This window comes from Mycteria americana, chromosome 2 (genome assembly GCF_035582795.1).
Source record: "Mycteria americana isolate JAX WOST 10 ecotype Jacksonville Zoo and Gardens chromosome 2, USCA_MyAme_1.0, whole genome shotgun sequence".
Taxonomy (NCBI): Eukaryota; Metazoa; Chordata; class Aves; order Ciconiiformes; family Ciconiidae; genus Mycteria; species Mycteria americana.
The window spans coordinates 98,432,042-98,450,656 of NC_134366.1; the positions used below are offsets into that span (position 1 = coordinate 98,432,042).

At 41.1% G+C, this 18,615-nt stretch overlaps 1 protein-coding gene across 6 annotated transcripts in view; it reads right to left on the bottom strand.

Annotated features, from left to right (window-relative positions):
• GRB10 (growth factor receptor bound protein 10) overlaps window positions 1-18,615 on the bottom strand; it is a 153,472-nt gene that overhangs the window by 52,669 nt on the left and 82,188 nt on the right. For all 6 annotated transcript variants that reach the window (XM_075494114.1, XM_075494117.1, XM_075494116.1 and 3 more), the window contains exons 4-5: window positions 6,473-6,689; window positions 3,480-3,621 (exon numbers count right to left, since the gene is read on the bottom strand). In XM_075494114.1, coding sequence (XP_075350229.1) covers window positions 3,480-3,621; window positions 6,473-6,689 — 359 coding nt within the window. The remainder of the gene's footprint in view (window positions 1-3,479; window positions 3,622-6,472; window positions 6,690-18,615) is intronic.

Sequence of the window (18,615 nt, forward strand, 5' to 3'; positions counted from 1 at the left end):
CAGATCTCAGAAAATATATTAAAAAAAAGAAATTATTCCTGATACATGCACTTTTTAGAGTAAGATAAAGAAAATGCTTCATCATCACGAAAAAAACCCCAAAAAATCTACCACAAAACGCTAAGAAAGGTTTATTACAGATATTTTTCATTGCTTTACTACTTTTACCTTTCCTTGCTGAGCCAAGAAAGGGCACGAAACAAATGCAGAGCAGTGCATAAGCAATGCTGTGAACTGCTTGTTAAAAAAAGCGATGGCAACTGCATGAAAAAAAATAAGGAAAAGGATCAGAAGCATCTTAACAACAAATGTATGCCTCAAGCTCCAGCTACATGAATAAAATTTTGCATATGAGAGAAGATAACATCAATTTTTTCAGCTCCAAATATAGTTCAAGCTTTATGACCTGAAAGCTCCTTTACTCACTCTTTCATTCACACATGCATCCTTTTCCTATAGGGAACAATACACTGTGAAAAAGTTTTAATTTAGTAAACCTTGAACAGAGCTGGCATTTCTTTATGCCCAAGGCTTGGCAATACGACATGAGACTCTTTCTGTGTTTAACATGACCGGATCTTTAAATTCCTCTTGCGTAACCACTACTAGGTTTTAACACTGCAGAGTTGTTAAAATTATTAAAAAATAAGACTGAATTTTCCATGAGGAACAAGACTAACGACACTTCGTTTCTTATGAAGTCGTATCAGACATCCCAGCTTCCCAGTGACCCCCACTGTTTCACACAGTCAGCAAACAAAATACCCACTCCTTTCTGAAATCCTCTGAGACTACATTCACCTGGGTCCCTCTCAAGTCCCCTAGATACGAGCTGACCAAAGGCAACATTTCCTCCACACCATGCATGTGCCGTGATGCCCTGCGTGATCAGAGCTCCAGCACTGTCAGCTGGAACTGCTATTTGCCTATTTACCCACAAATGCTCAAGAGGCACTAAGGGAATTACTTTTCACTAACACCTCATATATCCCATGTAAACAGAATGGCTCACTCCAATCTACAATTTTAATCCTTGTTTATAATCTGCAAGCAGAGAACCTGAAATTAAGCATCGTTATGTTTAACCTTGGTTTGCATTTAATGTTCTATTTTTCTTAAAACACAGCTCATTTTCACTAACCGCCAGCCATTAAAATGTACTGTTGCAGTCCTTTAACTAAGCTCATCACTTTTGTTCACCAGTAGTTTATATTGCTCTTGCTTAGCTAAATGTCCATAGATACATGTCCTAAAATAATTTATTCAAATTCCCAAACTTTACATTTTTTTAGTGGGATGAAGCTGGAAAGATGTCTAACATTTCGCAAGTTACTGATTTTTTACTCATGAAGTTTAGCAGAGTCCACTGAAGGGAACTAGAACTAGATTAAACACAACTAACATCCTATGAGGAGGCTGAACAAACAGATTATTATCCAACAACACTCCACATGTAAAATTGAGGTATTAAAAATAAAGTTTTCTTCCTTCATGAAGAAACTGAACCTACTCTTTTTTTTTTCTCCCTTCCTTTTGTCCATCAATACTTTGAAAGTAGAGGGGTTTTTTCAGTTCTATTCCTCTCTTCCTTCATTAAAGAGAGGAAAATAATTCATTAGAGGAAAAGCATACTTTCCTATCCTTCCCTCACCCTGAGCCAGTGTTTCTCATCTGCCTCCAATCAGTCGATAAACTGAAATGAACAGTGTATCTGCATGCACAGAATAAACCACTATTGTCCAATGTGCTTTTGCTTTACCTCCTCATCTTGTACTCTGAAAGGTTTTACCACTATAATGGATTGTCTTTCATTAAGAACTTCAGCAGCAAGCATATCTACACAATATAAATATTTATTTCATTTTAGGCTTTCAAAAGGCTTGTCAAAATCTTCCATTTTAAAATTAAGTAGATTAATTTAAAAAAAAATTATGAAGTAAAATTTAGGAAAAGAATCTACCTTTATTCTGTCTTTACAGACATCGTCTTACATACATTAAAAGATTGTTTACTTTTATATTTATGTGCTGTTAAACCACTAGTTTCTAAATTCTATCGAAAACTGACAACACAGATCATTTAGGGTTCTTAACGGCTTTACAGAGCGATCTTTAGGGTGGCTTGGTTAATTTTAGTAAAACATAAAGCTAAAAGGCAAAGAATCTCTGAAACTGGAGAATATTTGGAAAGGTAAACGCAGGTTCATGAGCAAGCTCAGTTTGTCTCAGAAAGGCAGCTATGCTGCTGTTCTGTTGGCAAGTGCCAGGAGGCAGAACTGCCCCTTGTTTTGTCTCCCTGGCGTCAGCTTAGCACTGCCTTGGCAAAACAGCCTCTCTGCTTAGCCGGTACCCAGGCCTCTGATGCAGTCCTGCTAAATTCCCAACTGGATGACTCCATTTTTTTCCTAGGGCATTATTTGGTAATCTGTCTGTCTTGTACATATAAGAAATACAGCAAAACCAATGAAGATGCATTGTGTCTTTCAAGAAAGCAGACAGCTGTTTATGGCCATGTAAAGCAATACAGAAGATGTGAGGGTGTACATTAGGGTCTACTGCTTGTAGCTGAACTGTCCACCCAAACCCTTTTATCAGTCAGAGCAGACATAGGAGCTACTTACAAACTAATTGAGCAGTGATACAGAACATCATCGTATTTTTGGGTACTCAAGCACACAACTGTTCTAAGCCAATAGTCAGTAAGAGCAACCCATCTTTTCATCCCCATGCAAGTCAGCACAGTTTACAAAAGAAAGGTTTTTGAGCCCAGCTTTCGTCTTTAAATATGCTCAAAGACTGATGCAAAACAAGATGGTTGTTTCTCCGAGAGTGGAGTGGAATAGAGAAGAACTGTTTGCAGTGTCACTGAGGTTATTGCTCTGGACGACGTGAGAGCTTGGTCTGTGCTATCTTCACCGCCAAGAACCCCGAGAGCTGCTCAGTCAGCTTTCTGTGGGACAGTTCTCTCCTTAAGTCCCATTACAAGGAGCTGTGCCTAGTTACATGCTCTAAGAAAGTTATTTTGCTTTTTAGGCAGCTTCATGAAAACCAGCAAAATAAAGCAGCACCATGTCCTTAAAGAAAACAGACAGCTGTTTGGTGTCTTTGTGGCACCTAGAATATGCAGTATAACATGCACAGATCCTCCTTCAACTCTAAGCTAATTAACTTGACTTATGAATTAGTAAGTCATTACCTTGGATAACAAAATCCGAAAGATATGAGGCATTACTGCTTCATTCACAACACGCACGCATCTGAAAGAGACTTGATTCATTTTTACACTTCATTCTTACAAACCTTTTAAAAAAGGTCTGAAGCCTGTTTAAAGACACTCTCTCGGCCAGTGCTGCCCTACTCACAGACAAAGCCTACAAGTGTTTCTACTTATCTTGAAACTTTCTTTCTGCCTTCAAAATGAAATAGTCCACTGCTGCTTTGAACACGAATGGATGACCCAAAGCTTTGTCCCATACTCACATGCTTACTAGCAGGTTGACTCTGAGGTAAAGATCCAGGGGCCAGCACTGGAGAGCTTGCGGGGCTACAAAGTTCTGGGAAGGGATTTGGGATGGCTGGCAAAGACGATGTTCTGAATTGCTGTTCTTCTTCTTGAAGACGCCTATAAATACAGAAGCACTAAGCATTAAGAGGAGCAAACTGGCATCACTAGACCTGGATCTCCTGTCCCACCATTTACAATAACGATACTAAAGAAAAGGAATCAAAACCACTCTTTTTCTGAGCAACTACTAAACAGTTACAGCAACTGCAAGCACAAAGTAGGTAATTGCATGTGAAAAATGACCAGTCAGGCATCTATGCTTGTTTTGTTGCTTCTAACTTGCTTACTTGGGTGAGTAACTGAGGTAACTGTGCACATAAAATAAACAGAAATATCTGCCTGCACTCGCTGTTGTAAGCACTAGCTTAACAAGCTTAAGCTCTGCGTGCCAGAAAGTCAGTTAAGCTCTTCCAAACCAACATGAAAGAGGAGAACACAACTGCAGTCACTTGGAGCCAAATTCCACATGGATTTGCAAACAAAGGTGTACCCCTGTAAAGTCTCTAAGCTGAGACTGAAACCAATATTGTCACCTCATTACAATACCGGATTCCATCTCCAAGCAATTCGGCATTTCCTGGAGAAATGGAAATGCAAAGACTCAGCTTGAGCAATAAACTGCAATTACACCCTCCACCTTATGCTAGTTGTACAGCTACTGTTCAGACAAGTTTGCATCTCCTGAGATACACCTCACGAGTATACATAGGACTAACAGAGTTTCAAGTTCCAGTTTATAATACGCCTGTACTGCCCACACCAACAGAAGGAAAACTAAAGCCTACCAGTTGCCACAGAAAAGCTTGAAAAGATGTAAGACCTGTTCATGATCACAGACTGCTTTAGGTTTCCCTACTGCTAGGGCATCACCATTGGAGATGTACTAGGTGACTCTGCAGCAGGCTGGCCTGCAACGCCTTTGCAGAAGGCACCATCTAGTGGCAATCCTGCAAGTTTCCAGAGACAATCAACTGACTTCTGGATTTGAAATGCAAATCATTAAAAACTCAATTTGCTCTCGTTTTTTTCCCATGCCTTCAGCAAGCAGAGCCTTCTTAACAGAGCTGCCTGGGAGACAACGGCTGGGTCTGCCTCTGGCAGCGTGTCCCATTCTGGGCACACTCGCTGTCTCTGCCTGTACCAGAACCCGGGGGCTGATACAATAACTACTGGGAAATCTGCTCCGCAGGTAACTCTATCCTGCAATTTAGTTGCCTTGGTGTTCCACCAATGAGCCTTACAGATTTGGGTTTTTGCTATAAATAGCAGGTTCCAACCATAACTATGAGCCATGCAAACGACTACTTGACCACTTGATTTTTTTTGTGCTACCCATGTGCGTACTTCCCTACAGCATAGGGTAAAGGACAGTGTAAGATTTCTTCAGCCCAGTGGACTTGTATCGGCAGCTGTGTTACAGTGCTCTGTATTGCAAGTTTTTGCCTGACCTCCACTATAAGAAGTGGAATTACAGACTCCACACAATTAGAAAGGTGTGGTTTTCTTAAAATGAGAATTCACTATGCTGCACTGTGCTCTGCCTATACTGCTGCAGTGCATCATTTACTTCATGACAGATACGCACATAAAACTGTGCTCTTCAGAGAATTACCACAGTCAACCATCCTGTTGTGGCTGCAAAAACAGACACAGCCATCCCCCTCTATAGGAAAGGGGTCTAGATAACCCTGAATAAAAGTTTCACCATTATTTTCTTTAATGATAAACACACCACGTTCTTGTGCGTATGGAAGTACAGAGTTCAGAAAGGCAGAGTGTTCTCAAAAAAGAGTTGCTAAGTTTTGAAATGCCGAAAATAGTTTAAATGAAGTGTTTTGATTGAGTTATTTACAAAACATAGACAGTTATAGTACTCTAGAGAGTGCATTTTCTAGTACAGGCCTATTCAAGATTAAATATGAAATACTTGTAAAAATGATAGCATTGTTAGCTGACTTGGTTGTATTGCAGTTACTGCATACTACCCATTCATATAGAAAAGCTGCCTGTCTTAAGAATACCATTCCTATAGGAAATACATCAGCGTAAAGAATTAGAAGCAACCCTTTCCACACGTGGGATTTTTCTTTTATTATTATTATTACTTCTCACTTCTTTTGGAGAAGACATTGTTAACTAGAAGGAAAGGAAAACTCCAAATCTCTCCGATTCAGGCAATTTACCCACTCATGCTGACAGGAGCTCCTTTCCTCCTGCTGCCTAAAAAGATTTTGAGAACCTCAGCATCACCTATAGACTCTCCCAGCACCACCAAGAGTATCCCACTTGAAGCCTGAATTCAAGCCCCCATCCTGACAACAGGGAGACAACTTAAACAATTCTTTTTTTTGTAATGACTCACATAATGCACTCAAGTGGAAGAGCTGAAAGTGCTCCACGAAAAACAGCTAAATAACTATGACGTGCTCCTTTTTTGTTTGTCTTGGACCATTCAGGAAACCTCCACAAAGAGAGGTATTTTTTGTATATCAAAACTAGCTGAATGCACCCTCATCTATCTACATGATCTCTTATGTTTTATAAAACCAAGAAGCTGTCAGTAGGCTCCATACCTGAGGGAACAGTTTTTAACAGTTTGGAAATAAATCCAAATGTGGACATCATTTCTGCAAACTGATACCAATGATATGCTTCTACACATGTCTGCTACTACAGGCACATCAAACATTGATTAAAAAAAGAGCAAAAATGTGACATTTTTGCATTTTACGAAACACATGGAAAATGTATGTCCTTCACCTACCTGGTACATCTTTTTTCCCATGCAAAAGTCCAGTCTAACACTACTAGGCTCCTACCAAAGTTGATCTCCTATTTTAAAATGTAGTTCTTTTGAAGCTAGTTCAACACAACTTTAACAAAAGGGAGGCAAGTCCCTTGTTCCTACCTGACTGCCATAATGCGCACTGGCTGAGACCGCTGCACCTTCTGCCTTGGAGACATGGGCTGCAGTGCACCAGGTCCTGAGGACGGCAACTGAGTGCGATTGAGCTGACCATTCTGAAGGAGCGGAGTGGTTTCCGACTGCATACTGCATGTAGAGTATAAACTTTCAAATGAGGAATTCATGTCATTTACCAAAGCTTCTAGGTCCACATCGTCATCTGAAAGACAACAAAAAGGCAGCATAACACATCTGGAAGTCCCAGGTAAAAAAAGTCTGGAAAGACCAAAGACTAAGTTTCAGTAAAGTTACCGCATAATGCTATACCTATATTTTTACAGTGCAAAATTTTATTGCAGAAAATATTTATTTATTCTAGAGCAGAAAAACACAGCTAATAACAGCCAGCGATGGATGCTTATTTTGTCTTCCTTGGTGAAAAGCTACTGACACAGAATGAAATATTTATCCTATAGTATTTACTATATGTATGTTTAACACCAAAATTTGGTGGGATTTTTAATAATGCCAATGCTAATGTGAAGCACCACTTCTTGATAAACTGACATACATTTCAAAAGTATATCACTTACAAATACCTCTGTTCAGCTTGCCAATGTATCAAGTTCAGATTGTCAAACAGTATAATAAACACTTTGCAAGATCCAACCCTTTAGAAGAAAAAAAAACCAAGACAGTGTTGCAGGAGTCAATAGGTGGAAGACACAATCCTCTGCGGTACACATCGGAAAGCAATCATTATAGTTTGTTAAAAATCCTGTCTGTATTTCTGCGTATTTATGTGATACGGTATTTTGAAGGGCAATGCAAGCTTTTAACTGTCACTCCAAGGACTTTATAAAAAGATCTGTATCCTTGCTCTTGCAATGGGATAGAGACCCCCCTGCCTTAAAGAGCTCAAAGTAAATCAACCAGGGATGTGGTGTGGGTGGTTGGAGAAACATCAGTCCCTAAAAAGTGCACCAACCTTTCTATATACACCACCTTGCCTCACAGTAAACAAGTAACTTGTGCTCATTCGTTCCTCCTTAACAATCACAATTATTCTGCAAGACAACAAAACTCTGCAAGGCCTTTGCACTAACCACTCTCTTTGCACAACCACTCTCCTATTTCAGAGTATTGTAATTACACTCCCTAGCCACAAGTTACGTCACTCCCTATCAGGAGTTCAGCGGGCTGACGAACACACACATCGATATCTGCTTCTGGTTACTGCACAGCCACTGCCTGAACAGCTACTTCAGACCAAACACAACTTTGTGCATCCAAAAATGTGCCCTTATTTTCCAGCTGTATCAACTGGCTTCGTAAAATATACCATTGCTGCCTGCAAACCTTGTATCTCGCAAAACTCTTCATGACACGGATTGAAAGCAGAGCCAAGCAATGGAGCTAGCTAACATTTACACGGCGCTATGCAGCTAAAATACGCTTTTCACGCCAAATATTTTCTGATACCCATTCTTTTGCCATGTTTTCTAGGTAAATGAACCACCAGGAGCAGCTATGCAGCTTGTGACCAATTACAGTACTTTCTTTGAGATACCATAAACGATTTTGTACCAATATCACTTTTCTTAAGGATATAATCCAAAACAGCACCACTCAATTTCTGTCCACCAACAACATGCCTCAATAACCATAACGGGATCTGAACACGGCATTTGCAGGGCAATCGTTTTTGATGCTGACAGCCCCAGTTCTCAGTGTTGGATGAACCAAAGATCTGCTCAGAATTAAATAAGTGCTGCTCGTGTACCTACGTCTGAGCTCTATTTAATGACTTGAAATACTATATTCCTCACTGAAATTCAGTAGGCCCTTTACTAAAGTAAAAGCCACTTAGCCTTCACTGAAAATGTACTCACAGGATTTCTAGGTTTGAACATGTGTTAAAAAACAAAAAAAAAAAACTATCAACCCACAAACAGGTTTCTTCCTTTCATTTTTTTATGGTTATTTCCCTCAGTCTCTGTACTTAACAGCTACTACCCCACTACTAAGACTCACCTTCACTAGGCTACACCATCTTCTCTATCTGTCAGCTAGTTCATGCATTTTCAATAATCTAGACTTTGCTTTGCTTGGACAAAGTTCTACAATAATTTTCCTGCTATTTTTAGGGATCTTGAGACAGAGTTGCAATTTAAATTTCATTCCATCCTCCAGATTCTTATCCTATTCGGAGAGGGCATATTGAAAACACTTCTTGAGCAATCACAAGGGAACCACAGGAGTAGGAGTATGAAGAGGGAGAGGCTGAATTACAAGGCTTTTGAATTTTATCATTCATCTAAAGTACCAGAAGACTAAGCTGTTGGGTGTCAGATGGCTGTCAAGTAAAAGCTTAGGGGTTAGATGAAGGAGACATAAAAGACAGACCCTGGCCACAGAGTCAGGGAGTAAATTACAGCAGCTAAGAGCAATTGTTTAGCAGGGTGAAAAGCAGAAAGAGAAGAAAGTCAAGGCGTACATTCTGTGGAAGTCCACATGGCTTGGTCCCCGAGGGTGCTAATTTATTAACAACTTAGACAAAGCTATTAGCGTCCAAGATCATCAAGTTTTCAGATGATTGTAACATGGGAGGAATGATTAAGAGTCAGCTCAAACTATTCCTGAATAATCAAATAGGCACAAAGGTGTAATATGAAGTCTAATATGCATAAAATGAGGCACTTCATGCAAAATGCTAAGCAAACCAAGTACACAGTTTAAAGCATTGAATTACCCTTAGCAGGCTTTTAAGCATATCAATTACACACCTAAATTCAATGTCCAACAGGACAGGCACTGACGAGGTGCATATAGAGTTCTCCTAATAATATGTTGCACTGAAGTCCAGAACCTGGTTTCACTCCCCTGTCAGCTCCTTTTCTTCACGGGTGCAGCACTGCTAATAATAGCCCTCAGTCTTGCTATAAAACTTTTGCAGGAGCGCAGATCCTTAAGCTTTTTGAAGACAAAGCCTGCAATCTTGAATTTCATACAGTTTCATCTCTATACAATAGCATTTACTACTAAATACCATTATGTTTTGGAGAGATTTCAGCATGTTGCAATAGGAAACCTCACTGCTGTAGCCTACCTCAGAAGTGCCAGCAGATGTCTCAGCCTGCCAAGTAATCCAGTACGTTACTTGTGATGGCTCCCTACAGAGCTTAACTAAATAAAAATCAAATAAGTCACTCACGGGATTTCTAAGCCACTTTAACCATTTGCAGGTATACTATTCGGAATCAAATTTCATATACGGTGAAATCCTTCAAAGTATCTTTCTATACCAACCAGCGAGATCCAGTCTCTTATCAAGATCATCCCACATGGTAAAAATAAAAAAGCTAACAAACTGATTTTGAGGAGGCTTGCCAGTTAACAGCAAAATTTGCAAACGACCGGGCTTTCAGCCACTATGGCATCATGCTGGTCCTCTAAGTACACGCACACAAATTCTGCAACGGACCTGGAAGAATCACCCTTCGTAGGTTATAGCAGGCAAAGTTGCAGGTAGCTGAGGAGCCTCCAGCTCTCCAGCTATCTTGCAGAGATACATTTCCAGGGATACTAAAGGTTATTTTCCTTAATGGGCATTGAATCCTGCCATAAGATCAAGGAGTATGAAAGTGGATATTCGAGGTCTGGTTTTTTTCTCTCTCAATTGAACTGCATAGAGGCCAGCTTATCACTTCCATGCACAAACATCCAAGCAACTTTTTGCTTTTGAAAGTAATTTTTAAAGGAAAACACTAGCAAAACCTAGCTCTGACATACTTCTGGTGGTAGAAGGGGTACTGGCAGTTTTGCAGACTTCTTATACCATAAGAAAATACTTGGTACGTCTGAAAGCAATGTTCTTTCCCAAACTAGAATCAAAGTGCACACTCTGGCAGCTGTTTGAACTTAATTTTGCTTCTTTGCCCACAATTTGTTAAACTTTGGCTTTGTTCACAAACCAGCTCCACTGGATGTTGCAAGTAATATTTTTGGTAAAGTAAATCATGATTTCAATTACAAGAAAAATTTAAAAGTTCAATTCGAGGAAAGACAAAAACTCTATTATAAAACCTCTACTGAGCTAGTGAGCTAAGCTATCACGTTCCATAAAAATTAATGCACTTTGAATACCATTTGAGTATTTTTGAGCATACCAGAGGAGGGACGCTAACCCCTAAATTAGGCCTGAGCAAACTTTAATCTGTGCTTAACCATGTCCCACTCGTCCTTCTGCTTCTAGCCCTTCTCTATCCCCTAGATCCTAATTTATTTACTTATTTTAGTTGTTGTTGGCCTTGATGTGCCAAACTCAGCTAACAGGACTAAGCAGGATCCTGCTTATTCTGAAGGTGAAATGAGCCCTGCTCAGTTTCATCTGTGCCAGCCTCCTGAAGAAAGCAGGTATTTCCATGGCTGTCTAGGGGGTCACTGCACTGCAGAAATTCTGTTTACTGAAAAAAAGCTGAACATGGAAAGGATCCCAGCTTTGGACTACAGACCAGGTTGCATTTCATGTCTCTAAATGGCAGCCCAGCAAACACCCTTCCCTTTTACATATGGCCTGCAGTTCATAGGGAATACTATGAAAAAACATCACAGGACTTAAGTGAACCGTGATTTAAGAGGTTTTTAAAAACTGTACATGTACATACATAAATAATTTCCTTCTTGTTTGCTCATTTCAGAATTTAATTCTCCAGCATTATCCTTCATACCAGTTCACAGAGAAGACTGATGCAAGTCCTACCAGGAATTCAGCAGAAGATTTATAAAAATGCTGTACCACTTTTCTGTCACCATGGAAGTAAATCTGATACTATATGAAGCCTAACAGCATGTATATAAACAAGTGTTTGATATTACAGTAAGGCAGCTGTTGATTGATCACCTATTCCTATTTGACAGCCTAGCTCCGGCAATCAGTTCCCCAAAATGAGTTTCAGTGCAGCACGTTCAAGATCCTTGACAAAGCAAAGAAGCTAAGATATAACTAATGTAAGATTTCACTTGGGTTTAGCTCAGTAGAGGATGATATTGAAGTGGTTAGCAGCCCCTCCTGCACAGATTAATTAACCCTCAAGGAGACAGATAGAAATAGCAAAAGAAAAGGAACGTAGAATTGCATATACCCTAACATCCTGCACTGATGATCCAGTGAAACACTATGTAAACTACGGGTAATACAGGGAAAATACATTTACATTAAAATGAACAGGAGGATTTAACCAGAATTTAAAAGGGAAAAAAAAAGACATTTAAAATATTATGGTATCCACCTCAACATCCCCTTTCTAATCTTCTAAAACTGCATATAAATTATTCTGATTGTGATACAAGTATGTTTTGCAAGGTTTTTGATATCGTGGAAGTCTCATGTTTTATGATAGAAATAGTCACCCAGGTAAGGATTACCAGAGCGATATGTGCATACAAACTCCTTTTACAAGATAACCCCTTTTTAAGGGGATCCTTTGCACAAGAGCACTACAGCATGTCCCTCCAGTGCCACATCCAAATGCTGTTTTCATAGGATTTTTCAGAAATTCCAACCACTAGAGCTTTTTGAAAATATACCATTGCTGACAACACAGTTGTAACGATGCACAGAAAAGCGCGCTCTAGATAGCACTCATATTTCTCTGTTCCCTTCTCCCTCTGAACTTGTAACTACATATGCTGTGTTTGCACAGATCTCTCACCTGCCTCCATAACCTGTTTCAGCTTCCACTAATGCCACAGGCAGCAGTTGCCTATTTGAACTTGCTTTTCTTGTACACTGAAAGACTTACCTATAGCCCCCCTACGTTTGCATGCATTTAGGACTGGGCAGCTACTACACCTCGGAGAGATGCATGCAACAAAGTGGATGATATCGAGCAGATTTCTTACAATGTCCTTTAAAAACCCCACGGTGACCCCTACAGCGACGCTGCAGCTGAATGACACCCTCCAGCTCCCAATACCAGCTCCAATTCTGTGCAATCTCTCCCCTCCTACATTATTAAAAACTACATACAGACGGCAGTTTTGCACAAGAAACAAAAAGACAATATGAAAAACATTTGCAAACGCTATGTGTTCACACTGTTCTCCAGGTCCGCTGCTGGATCCAATTATAAAAGTATCAAAAGATTGCCTTTGTTGAATATTATTAGAAGGCTGGAGGTTTTTTGTTCCTCTAAAGTGAAGGCAGAAGACACAAACCCGACTTTGTCTCCTAGAGACATCACCAAGTCCAGAGTAGTCAGTCTGAATTAAAAATGACAAGCCTGAACCCCAAAACTCCAGAACTTCATGCACCCTATGAGTCCCCTTATGGGACTCTGCACTGAAGAGTCCTTTAGTTTACCTTCTAATGTTCATCAGCTTCAATGTAATCCTCTACATTGTACTGTAACTATGGTTGCTGGCCTACAAAATGTCACATCCGTGCACGAGCAGCTTCCAAAATGCTAAACAGACCATGCCGTGGAAAGAAGGGCAAGAAGCAGAGATGCTGGTCAGTAAAAAGCATGAAATTGAGATAGACATCTACGCTCTTTGGAGCGCACTGAATACCAGACAGACGCGTCAACAGGGAACTTGTAACTGCTCCAGTATTCTCCGAGTAATTTTTAAATCCCACATGCATCGATTCCCATTTCTGCCAACAAGGCTGGGAAGGCTAACACCAAATGTATGTACATTAATTACAGGCGCTGGAGATAATCCATTTGATAAACACCTCTTTACTAAAGGTTCATGGTTGGACTCCACTAACGTTCTTAAAACACACCTTATCAATTTCTTGAAATAGAAGACACAAACTAAACTGAACAAAATCAATGTTGCTAGGTAACAGCTATAGGAATAAGCTACATTGAAAGGTGTTGGTCAAAAAAATCAAATTAGGAGCAACTGGCTATAGGTGTCCTACAGCAGGAAGGAATGAAGTTGTATCCTTGGACAAGTCTTTATTACGTAAGACAAGTTTCAGGAATTCTGATGGGAAAAAAAAAAGAGGGCTAAAAAATGAAAAATTCAGCTCCTGCCCAGTTCACACGCCTAACAACTGGACATCATAAAGATGATGAAAGCTAGGTGTTTAGAGGGGTGGGGATGGATAAGGAGGGGTTGGTTTGTTTAATTCCAGGGACAAACTAACGTAAAGCACATCTCTGATGAAGATTTTAACTGTTTTGCCCTTTGATGAGGCTGCAATTATTCACAGACAACATTCAGAAGCACCTCCTAGTGTGCATATTCCCACTTCTAACACAAGAACCCAAGAGAGTCATGTTGGCCCTTTTGTGGAGTGGATGGACGTTGGTCGCCTCGACAGACGCTTGCTGGCCACGGGTATCGCCACCACCACCACTGAGCCCTCGCTCGACTCTAAGGCACTGGTGTTGAAGCACTAATGGCATTGCTATGAGAGAGGGGCTTGAAACTTAAGGAAAACATCTAAAATGTCTAGAATGCTGATTATGCATATACACACCAGCTTTATTACAATTATAAGAGATAAGATAAGATAAGATAAGATAAGATAAGATAAGATAAGATAAGTTATCGCCAGTCCCCTTTCCAGATCCCCACACCCCATATAGAGAACACAGAGTTGGGATTCAATCTTCCTGATACCCATTTTCTAGTAGGAAATTTGCAGCTTAAAAAAAAAAGTAGGAAAAAAGCATACATTCCTAAAAGAAGCATCAAGTCAAAGTTTGAACCCAAAGTCAAACAGGACACCAGCTGATCCTGTGTGACTGCACAGACAGTGGAATGGACCAGCTCCTGTTGGGTGAGCACACCATATACCCTTGTCCAGCCATCGCTGATGACAGAGCTCCTGACAATAGCAGTTACCAGCAACTGCCAGCCTTTCAAATCCCTCTTTCTAGGCCACTGTTTGCAGAACCAATGCTGTATAGTAAACACTGAGTAAACAGATGTGCTCGTTTTGGCTGAGATAGAGTTAATTTTCTTCATAGTAGCTAGTATGGGGCTGTGTTTTGGATTTGTGCTGAGAATAATGTTGCTAACACACTGATGTTTCAGTTGTTGCTGAGCAGTGCTTACACAGAGTCAAGGCCTTTTCTGCTCCTCACCCCACCCCACCAGCGAGTAGGCTGGGGGTGCACAAGAAGCTGGGAGGGGACACGGCTGGGACAGCTGACCCCAACTGACCAAAGGGATACCCCATACCATATGGCGTCATGCTCAGCATATACAGCTGGGGGAAGAAGAAGGACGGGGGGGATGTTCGGGGTGATGGCGTTTGTCTTCCCAAGTAACCATTACGCATGATGGAGCCCTGCTTTCCTGGGGATGGCTGAACACCTGCCTGCCCGTGGGAAGTAGTGGATGAATTCCTTGTTTTGCTTTGCTTGTGTGCGTGGCTTTTGCTTTCCCTATTAAACTGTCTTTATCTCAACCCATGAGTTTTCTCACTTTTACTCTTCTGATTCTCTCCCCCATCCCACCGGGTGGAGTGAGCGAGCGGCTGTGTGGTGGGGCTGAGCTGCCAGCTGAGGTTAAACTGCGACAACAGATTGCTTAAATCCAAGGCTCAGTAGACCTCTGGGAAATGGTCATTCCTGGGATGATTACAAAATCCAGTCAGAAGATTCGTTTTCAAGAAACTGGTAACACCTGCAGCTTTCTTCTATGAACATTAGGTTCAGTGGTTTCCCTGTACCATTTTCTCATGTCACCTACTTCTGGTTCATTAGTTTAAGAAAAAGACTAAGAAGGACCTTAAAAGGAAAGCATTCATTTGGGTGCAATTATAAAAACAGGAGGAGGGGGAAAAAAAAAAAAAAAAAAAAACAACCAAAAAACAAACACCAAACAGCCTCAGTGACACAGAGGATAGAAAGTACCGTTAGTTGAGGAGAGAAGCAGCAGCATAGCGTGCAGAATGGGGTATTCTTTCCAAGGCCAAACCTAGGGTCGGAGGAGACTAATCCTCAAAAAACCCTCAGGAAGGATGGAGCGATTGCATCGGTGAAGGACTCGATACACCACAGGGTGAGCAGGCCAGATTGATTTTGCTGACCCAAAAGGAGATATGAACAGAGGGAAACCTTAATCTGAAGTCAGAATTGTGCAATTAATAGTCATGCACCTACAGCCTTATTGTGGCCCTTTCCTTACTCGGGGAAAAAAAAAAAAAAGAAAAGAAAAAGAGAGTGAGCATGAGTGAATAAATGAGACACAGACAGACTGACCGACCCAGGGATTCACTATTCAAGTCTTATCTTCATGGTAAGGGTAATTGGATGCCTCAATCTTGGTGCACCACCTCCGTAGCAAAACCAGGAAGGAAAGCTCTGGCAACACATCCCAAAATGATGACTACAGAAAGACCGTCACGCATCCTTCAAGAGGACATGTTCAGGGTAACACCTGGGCAGCAGAACAGCTCCTAGCCTGTGCAGCAGTCAGAACTCAGGAAGCACAGTGTTGGATGGCAATGGATAGATGAATTGAAATATTGTCCGCTGGCCACATGGTAAATGCTTGGCAGACTGCATTAGACAGTCATATTTACGAGTGAATGGCTTTAAGAGGATATCCTGTATCAGTGAGAGCTGCAAGTCGACATATTTATTAAGATTACATATTTTTACATTGAGGAAACTGGATAAAAAGCTTTAAAATACTGTGTGTTTTCCTTATGCTTACATGAATGAAAATTATTATTTTTAAAAATTTATTCTACCATTTCCTGTATACACATTTCTACCCATAATGTTTCTCTAAAGTTTTACTTAGATATCTTTTTCTTATTACCCATCTCAGAGAAAAAAAAAAAGAGTGCACAAATCAAATATACACAAATAAACAACACTAACAGACAAGTCAGAGTTCAAAAAGGAGTTAAAAATTCAGACAGATGAGAAGAGCTACCACGTGTCTTACAAGTCTAAAGCTATTAAAGGCAAAGTTAGAAACACAGTCAAAGCGTGTATTGCTTTGCTTTAGGGAATCTGTGTTCTCCCTCCCTGATTAAACACCGTAATCCCCAGCCGAATAATCCCAGTCGAACAATCCTTACAAATCGATATAAGTACCACCGCACGGTTTAGTCCCTCCTGTCCTGCCAAGAAAGCCCAAGCTTTATCCCCGCTCCGGGAAATGTCGTGGGCAACCTCCTAACGTGCTGCTGCGCAGCTCCAGCCAAAGCCTGTAACGCTCTGCCTGCGCCGGCACCCGTGCCGGCGGCCGCTCAGCAAGAGCATCGCCCGCCTGCTTGGGGACGTCCCCACCTGGCAGCTAGCAAACCCCAGGCTTCTTGCATTGGGGGCTGCATTTCAAAGCCACTCTGTGACAACTTTAAAAGCTTTCAAGTGACAAGTGGTTAAATTAACCCAAAGTCCGTTAGCGTCTCTCTTCAGGAAGCAATGGGTCCTCAGAGCTCGTGCTGAAACATTATTATTATTAAATTAGGCATGTACGTCATCCCTTGATACCCGGGCTAACCTTTAGTCCTACTAACTTTAAACCATGAATTTTAAAATTTGCTTTGAACAGGTTTATTGCTGGCTTAGAAAGCATATTTAAGAGGATGTAATACAAGTTCCAAAAGTTGCACACGGCAATTAATGAATCAGCTGTTCCTCCGAGTTAATTAAAGATTGCCTTTTCAGCACATAATAGTTACCTAGCTGTGACCCATATACTTACAAAGCAGACAACAGGAATATTCCATATTTAAGGTACTTCTAGTCAGAGTTTAGTTAACAGAACCAAAGTCATATGAAAAAGTAAAATGCTTTAACACCAGGTTAATTTTGGCTTCTTTTACCACTTGCTTTAACAGTTTACTATTAACTCCAATCATCATTTTGGTAAATTATCTACAAGAGACTAAACTGAGGGAGTTGTTTGGAATTGAAACACTGCATCAAAAAAGCCCCCTAAGAGCCCCCGACTTGGGACTTCCAAACCCGGCACCTGACAAAGAACAACGAGCAAGCTTGCCTACCTTAGCTTCGCTTCATAGCTGAAGGCGGCTGCCATCAGATGTCCTCTTATTGCCTTGGCAGCACATCGATATAAGCTTTCCCTACATTTCTTTGCCCTACTAAGGGAACAACGTTTTGGGGCATGCATTTAATTTCATCTGCACGCAGATACTTTGTCCTTGAGTCGGCTATCTATTTTAGGCTCTCCTTTCACACAAGCCTAGCTGTCATGTCAGAAAATCAAGTAGTCCTTTTGGGTGTGGAACAAGGAGCTCTCCCCTGGCCCTGCCAGCAGAGTGGATCATTTGTGAGGAATTACTGCTGTAACGAAGCGCGAACCTCCGCTGCGTGAGAAGGGAATGCCACAGTCCTGCCGCACGGATCCCCAGATGGCAGAGCATATTGCTGCAGTCGCATCCCAAATGGCGGTGTGGAGCCACTGCTGAAGGCGTCTGTACCCCACACCACCGATGCGGAAACCAGTCATTTACAAGAGCTCCGCGACGCTTCCCTCTGCCGTGACTATGCTGACCCCAAGAACTCCCATTAGCCAACCTTTTTTTTTTAAAAAAAAAAAAAAAAACAAACCCAAAAAACAACACCCCCCCAACGCCCAAAACAAACAAAAAACCCCAAACAAACAAAACCCCCAACAACAACAACAAAAAAAACCCCACCCCAAAAAACACCAACAAAAACCAAACCAACAACCAAATAAGACCACCAAAAAAAAAAAACCCTCCCAAACTGGGCAGGGTGGGGAAGACAAACCATTGCAGTCAATCACCCGAGACCAGCAACAACACAAAAGTAATCTGAATTTACCATTCAAACCTTCAAAAAATAGCAATGACATCAACCTAAATTTATCTAGGCCTAAGAAAAACAGAAATGTGGTTAAGTTTCTTCTGGACTCACCAAATCGAGTTTCCTTTTTTAAATCAGCTACTTGAAATGCGGTCCTTCACCATTTAACATCCCGCAGGCAAGCTGCACCAGTTAAAATAAGTCAGGTCGTGTTCACCCAAAAGTGAAAGCCGCAGGTGTGCTACGCACAAGATTCATCACGGCTTGACGCGAGTCAAAACCAACCGGCCAATTCCGCCTGTTTTCCTTATGGGACCCACATGCTCCATTTTACAAGGTGTGTGCATTCCCAGTTCAGGTACTCTCAGGGTG